General features: G+C 38.2%; 1 protein-coding gene across 1 annotated transcript; it reads right to left on the reverse strand.

The window, feature by feature from the left end:
- Positions 1 to 1,187: 1,187 nt before the first annotated feature.
- Positions 1,188 to 1,832, reverse strand: LOC145739474 (uncharacterized). Its single transcript, XM_081994885.1, has 2 exons — positions 1,356 to 1,832; positions 1,188 to 1,292 (listed from the first exon to the last, which is right to left on the reverse strand). The coding sequence occupies exons 1-2, from the start codon at positions 1,830 to 1,832 to the stop codon at positions 1,188 to 1,190; spliced, it is 582 nt and encodes a 193-aa protein (XP_081851011.1).
- Between the last annotated feature and the right edge of the window lie 5,668 nt (positions 1,833 to 7,500).

The raw sequence follows: 7,500 nt of genomic DNA on the forward strand, positions 1-7,500 counted from the left end.
GAACTGTTTTATGCATGCCTGCCTGCCTGCCTGGCCTAGTCAAATATTATAACAAACACAAGCCGATGATAGTGCCCCCGCTATCCAAAGCTATGATTTGCTCCTCTAACCATATTGCACGCTCGTAAAAACGTCAATCAATGCTGCCGATACGATACACCTGGAGATTGGTCCAAACTCAACACACTTTGCCACACACATCATATTATCTGTACTACTTACTAGTAGTCTGTCTGTCTGTCTGTCTGGTCTGTGTATTACCTCACAAATAGTATCCATCTGTTTCGCTTCGTAGTCATAGAAAACTTGTTTTTTTGCTATAGCGGATTAGGAATGCTGTTTACGCACTAAACCAGCCTAACCTAACCTAACCTAACCTAACCTAAACTAACCTAACCTAACTTAACCTAACCTAACCTAACCTAACCTAACCTAACCTAACCTAACCTAAACTACCCTAACCTAACTTAACCTAACCTAACCTAAACTAACCTAACCTAACCTAACCTAACCTAACCTAACCTAACCTAACCTAACCTAACCTAATCTAACCTAAACTACCCTAACCTTACTTAACCTAACCTAACCTAACCTAACCTAACCTAACCTAACCTAACCTAACCTAACCTAACCTAACCTAACCTAACCTAACCTAACCTAACCTAACCTAATCTAACCTAACCTAACCTAATCTGACCTAGCTTAAACTAACCTAACTTAAACTAACCTAACCTAAGCTAACTTAACAGGTTATCTAGGCGAAGCGTAGCGAATGAATGGACGGACGAAAGTTCTTTCGCTAGTTTGTTGAGCCGCTCGTCGGCAGTGGCGTCGTCATATTTTTCGTACGCGACGCCTCGTTTAAGCTAGCGCTAAGTTTTTCATGCCGAAAACTGTAATTGGCGCTAGTCGCGATGTCGTCGCTGTTGTTTGCGACGCTTCGCCATACGTGGATATATATGTAAGGGAGGTGTAGACTCGAAAAAAAAATCGAGTCATAAAAAAGGCGAACGACGAAAGAAGCTATTGCAGATCTTTCGGCGTTCGCCAAAACTGTCATAGATAGAGGAGACGAAAAAAGGTAAGGGGACGTAGACTTTGCGAAAAAAAAAAAACGAGTCATAAAAAAGGCGAACGACGAAAGAAGCTGGAAGAGCTCTTTCGGCGTTCGCCTTTTCTACGTTCGTCTACACGTTAGACGTTCCGTCGCGCACAAGCGATCGACCGACCGAACGATTTATCATCGACCGGCCGGCCGTCGCTTTCGCGACCGAAACGTTTAACGGTTCGACCTATATACATACACATATAGTTATATATATATGTACATATATATTCACGGGGTCTCGTCTCACCGACAAGACGAATCCCCAAGCGAAGGGCTGAGTCTCAACAGATCGCAGCGTGGAAACTGCTCTACCGAGTACAACACCCTGCCAGGTACGTAAGTCGTCTACAGACAATTCCGAGTTCCAACATCGAAACGATTGTGATACCCATGATGGACCGCCGAGAGGTCCGATCGAACATGGCAAGGATCGATCCCGCCGTCGACCGGTGACCCCACGCGGCAAACAGGGCTCGTGCGACGACCGACGCGAACGTCGATCACCTAGTAAAGTCACATTGTTTTGAGCCTTTCGACTCTCGGAACTCCAAGAGATATCGTTGCCACCTTTGACTAGAAAGGATACGGCCTTAGAGGCGTTCAGGCATAAACCAACGGATGGTAGCTTCGCACCATAGCCCGCTCGAGCTAGTGCGTGAACCAAATGTCCGAACCTGCGGTTCCTCTCGTACTGAGCAGGATTACTATCGCAACGACGAGTCATCAGTAGGGTAAAACTAACCTGTCTCACGACGGTCTAAACCCAGCTCACGTTCCCTATTGACGGGTGAACAAGCGGGCCCAGCAGTTTCCATACACCTTTTTAACATTGGAAGCCTCTATAGTGCATTAGTGTGTAACAGTTAGTTACACTTAGTTACTTAACTCGTTTTATTATTTTCAACGTTTTTTTTTTTTGGTGCGTTCTCGCATACCCAAACAATACACAACCAAAATATTAACAACACTTTTCGAAAAGATTACCTGTAAATTATTGCACGTACATGTTATAAAAATGAAGGTGCCTTTTCCTTTTTACGATCCGTTACTAATCTGTTTTATGGTATTTGAACGTGATAACAATATACGTGCCCTTACCTTTTTACGATCCTATCCTTATCTGCTTTTTTGGAGATTGGACGTGATAACAATATACGTGCCCTTACCTTTTTACGATCCTATCCTTATCTGCTTTTTTGGAGATTGGACGTGGTAACAATATACGTGCCCTTACCTTTTTACGATACGTTACTTATCTGTTTTTTTGGTAATTGGACGTAATAACAATATACGTGCCCTTACCTTTTTACGATCCTATCCTTATCTGCTTTTTTGGAGATTGGACGTGGTAACAATATACGTGCCCTTACCTTTTTACGATACGTTACTTATCTGTTTTTTTGGTAATTGGACGTAATAACAATATACGTGCCCTTACCTTTTTACGATCCTATCCTTATCTGCTTTTTTGGAGATTGGACGTGATAACAATATACGTGCCCTTACCTTTTTACGATCCTATTCTTATCTGCTTTTTTGGAGATTGGACGTGGTAACAATATACGTGCCCTTACCTTTTTAGGATCCTATCCTTATCTGTTTATTGGTAATTGGACGTGATAACAATATACGTGCTCTTTACCTTTTTACGATCCTATCCTTAACTGTTTATTGGTAATTGAACGTGATAAAAATGTACGTGTTCTTGCCTTTACTTTTACTTCTCTATTTTTTTTTGATAATTGCACGTACATGTACAATTATTAACGTTGATAAAAATGTTACGTAACCCCGGAATATTGCACCATTGTATTATTATTGATTGATAAAAGCAGCAAAATAACATACTGTTTACCGTTAGTCAGTCCGGGCCGACGGTCGTTCTAGGCGTCATAACAAACGCTCCGTCTAGGCAACGGTACAATGGCGCCACTCGACCGACCGCATGGAAATTTTCAGTTGTTTTTGTATTTAAACGTAAATATATCTCCATTACTTACAATAAACATTGCTTAAAATGTTTTCTAAGGTCGTACCATTATATTTCAAAGCAAATTTCTTTTAATTATATTTTGTGGTTCTGAAAAGAACCGATTTTTTTGGATGAAAAAGTTAAGAATATTAAATTTTTAAATTTTTGCATCCGGACAACAATGTGTCAGTTTTTTTGGCAATCTCTTGAACTGCCGCCGTTAACTTCCCCATGTCAATTTCTTTGGTAGGAGCCATTGTGGAAAACTCGTCCGCTTGAAATTCTACGCCTAACTGGCGTATTTCTCTCAACAATCGACGAGCCTCCAACAATGGTTCAAGCCGCGAATCTCCTACTTGTGTTTGCTCCGGTTTGCACGGTTTTTTTGCAGCCTCCGTAGATGTTTTAGGCAGCAGCGTTTGCTCCGGTTTGCACGGTTTTTTTGCAGCCTCCGTAGATGTTTTAGACAGCAGCGTTTGCTCCGGTTTGCACGGTTTTTTTGCAGCCTCCGTAGATGTTTTAGGCAGCAGCGATGCATCCGGTTCGTCCTCGAAGGAAATCTCTAAAAGCGAACCATCTGCATCGCTTTCCTCCTTGACATCGGTTGACTCCTCCGTTTGTTGCCCGATAAAAATATTTTCACCGGGCGAAATAGGTGGGGCCTGGGAACCCTCGCACAACAGAATACTATCTTCTAGTTGACTTGACCCGGACATGGTTGAAACTGAACTGAACTCCGACGCGCACCGGTACCATATCTATACGACCCGGAGAACCAATCACGTCGCTCCGTTTGGCAAAACCGGGGTGGGTGTGGCTTGTTAACGGACTCGGCGAGAGTATAAATAGTGCCCGTTTCAGATCGCAACATTCAGTCGTATTGTTCCAGTTATGGCGTCCAGAGACCTCCCACTTCCACAGCAAGCGCTGTTGCAAATACGGCAACTTCGTGCTCAATGTCGTCGGATTCACTGCGAAATACGGAGTACGACAGAAGATTTAAAAGACGCCGTCGCCGAAATCGACAAGGAAGCAGATTGTAGATTGCCTAAGATGCAGAAGAGTGTTCTACAACTTAGGCAAAATATCAGTGCCCTTGACGAAACAATAAAAAAAGCTAGTAAAAAAAATTAGTTTTTTTACTAGCTTTTTTTAGTGTTTCATAAAAAAAACGGTTTTTTTAAAAACCACAAACATATTACTAAAAGAAATTTGTAGTTCAGCTTTATATTGAACAATATAAATACATACTGAATATACGCACAAAACTAACCAAAGTATTATTATTGATTGATAAAAAGCAGCAAAATAACACCCTGTTTACCGTTAGTCAGTCCAGCCCGACGGAGTGGCGCCACTCGACCGACCGCATGGAAATTTTCAGTTGTTTTTGTATTTAAACGTAAATATATCTCCATTACTTACAATAAACATTGCTTAAAATGTTGTCTAACGTCGTACCATTATATTTCAAAGCAAATGTCTTTTAATTATATTTTGTGGTTCTAAAAAGAACCGATTTTTTTGGATAAAAAAGTTAAGAATATTAAAATTTTCGCATCTGGACAACAAATCGTTAGTTTTATTGGCAATCTCTTGAACTGCCACCGTCAACTGCGATTGTTACATTAACAAAAAATAAGGTCAATATGAAATATTTTTATAATACAAATTGTGTTATATAGCATTAGGGTGGGTCCTAGGAGCATCCTGCTGCAAAAAAACCTAATATTTTTTATTTTTTTTTTAGGTCTGATGATATCGAACTTCTTCGCTTCATTTTCAAAGTCAAAAAATGGGGTTAATATGGAATATTTTTATAATACAAATTGTGTTATATAGCCTTAGGCTGGGTCCTAGGTGCATTCTGCTACAAAAAAACCTAATATTTTTGATTTTTTTTTTAGGTCTGATGATATCGAACTTCTTCGCTCCATTTTCAAAGTCAAAAAATGGGGTTAATATGGAATATTTTTATAATACAAATTGTGTTATATAGCCTTAGGGTGGGTCCTAGGAGCATTCTGCTGCAAAAAAACCTAATATTTTTGATTTTTTTTCTAGGTCTGATGATATCGAACTTCTTCGCTTCATTTTCAAAGTCAAAAAATGGGGTTAATATGGAATATTTTTATAATACAAATTGTGTTATATAGCCTTAGGGTGGGTCCTAGGAGCATTCTGCTGCAAAAAAACCTAATATTTTTGATTTTTTTTCTAGGTCTGATGATATCGAACTTCTTCGCTTCATTTTCAAAGTCAAAAAATGGGGTTAATATGGAATATTTTTATAATACAAATTGTGTTATATAGGCTTAGGACGGGTCCTAGGAGCATTCTGCTGCAAAAAAACCTAATATTTTTGATTTTTTTTTCTAGGTCTGATGATATCGAAGTTCTTCGCTTCATTTTCAAAGTCAAAAAATGGGGTTAATATGGAATATTTTTATAATACAAATTGTGTTATATAGCCTTAGGGTGAGTCCTAGGAGCATCCTGCTGCAAAAAAACCTAATATTTTTGATTTTTTTTCTAGGTCTGATGATATCGAACTTCTTCGCTTCATTTTCAAAGTCAAAAAATGGGGTTAATATGGAATATTTTTATAATACAAATTGTGTTATATAGCCTTAGGGTGGGTCCTAGGAGCATTCTGCTGCAAAAAAACCTAATATTTTTGATTTTTTTTTCTAGGTCTGATGATATCGAACTTCTTCGCTTCATTTTCAAAGTCAAAAAATGGGGTTAATATGGAATATTTTCATAATACAAATTGTGTTATATAGGCTTAGGACGGGTCCTAGCAGCATCCTGCTGCAAAAAAACCTAATATTTTTGATTTTTTTTTCTAGGTCTGATGATATCAAACTTCTTCGCTTCATTTTCAAAGTCAAAAAATGGGGCTAATATGAAATATTTTTATAATACAAATTCACCGTAAAATTTTGGGAAAAAAATTTTGTTAACTAAATCGGGGTCGCTCTACAACCCTACGTGGTTTATTGTGCAATTTTCCAAAATTTTTCAAAAATTTTCCCCCAAATTTCCCCCCCGGAAAATTTTCCCCCCATCAAAAAATGTGCGTAATTCGTTTGTAGACATGTTTGTATTTGATGTCAGGCCCATGCGCGGCTTCCTTCCGGCGTAATCTTCAAAAATCCGATTCGCAAACCGGTTTTTTTTCCCCCCATCTTCACAGGGGGGGATCGAAAAATGGGGCTAATATGAAACATTTTTATAATACAAATTGACTTATATTGCCTTAGGACGGTCTCTAGAAACACCCTGCTGCAAAATACTCTAATTTTTTCAATTTTTTTTTTTTTTTGAGCTTGAAAATTTTCTAATTCCAAAATAAGTCGGAAAATTTTTATTGGCTCTAGCGATTCCTTAGGACCTCCTGAGTCATATAAACCAAACTTGCATTATACAAATATGCCCGGAACAGGTCGGAAAATGACTTTGAAAACCAATTTTTTTACTTTTCCCCCCTGGCCGTATTTTTCACCGGAAAATTTTGGGAAAAAAATTTTGTTAACTAAATTGGGGTCGCTCTACAACCCTACGTGGTTTATGTGCAATTTTCCAAAATTTTTCAAAAATTTCCCCCCAAATTTCCCCTCCGGAAAATTTTCTCCCCATCAAAAAATGTGCGTAATTCGTTTGTAGACATGTTTGTATTCGATGTCAGGCCCATGCGCGGCTTCCTTCCGGCGTAATCTTCGAAAATCCGATCCGCAAACCGGTTTTTTTCCCCCCATCTTCACAGGGGGGATCGAAAAATGGGGCTAATATGGAATATTTTTATAATACAAATTGTGTTATATAGCCTTAGGGTGGGTCCTAGGAGCATCCTGCTGCAAAAAAAAACTAATATTTTTGATTTTTTTTTCTGGGTCTGATGATATCGAACTTCTGGGCTTAATTTTCAAAGTCAAAAAATGGGGTTAATATAAAATATTTTTATAATACAAATTGTGTTATATAGCCTTAGGGTGGGTCCTAGGAGCATTCTGTTGCAAAAAAACCTAATATTTTTGATTTTTTTTTTAGGTCTGATGATATCGAACTTCTTCGCTTAATTTTCAAAGTCAAAAAATGGGGTTAATATAAAATATTTTTATAATACAAATTGTGTTATATAGCCTTAGGGTGGGTCCTAGGAGCATTCTGTTGCAAAAAAACCTAATATTTTTTATTTTTTTTTCTAGGTCTGATGATATCGAACTTCTTCGCTTCATTTTCAAAGTCAAAAAATGGGGTTAATATGGAATATTTTCATAATACAAATTGTGTTATATAGGCTTAGGGTGGGTCCTAGGAGCATTCTGTTGCAAAAAAACCTAATATTTTTGATTTTTTTTTTAGGTCTGATGATATCGAACTTCTTCGCTTAATTTTCAAAGTCAAAAAATGGGGT

Source organism: Ips typographus, unplaced genomic scaffold, assembly GCF_016097725.1.
Source record: "Ips typographus isolate SLU unplaced genomic scaffold, UJ_Ityp_2.0 IpsContig202, whole genome shotgun sequence".
Classification (NCBI taxonomy): Eukaryota; Metazoa; Arthropoda; class Insecta; order Coleoptera; family Curculionidae; genus Ips; species Ips typographus.

Bases quoted from the DNA above. Each gene is read 5' to 3' on its own strand.
- LOC145739474 (XM_081994885.1), bottom strand. From the start codon at position 1,832: ATGACTCGTCGTTGCGATAGTAATCCTGCTCAGTACGAGAGGAACCGC. The intron at 1,293-1,355 runs GTGAGACGAGAC...GTATGTATATAG, and splicing joins CTTGGGGATTCGTCTTGTCG to GTCGAACCGTTAAACGTTTC.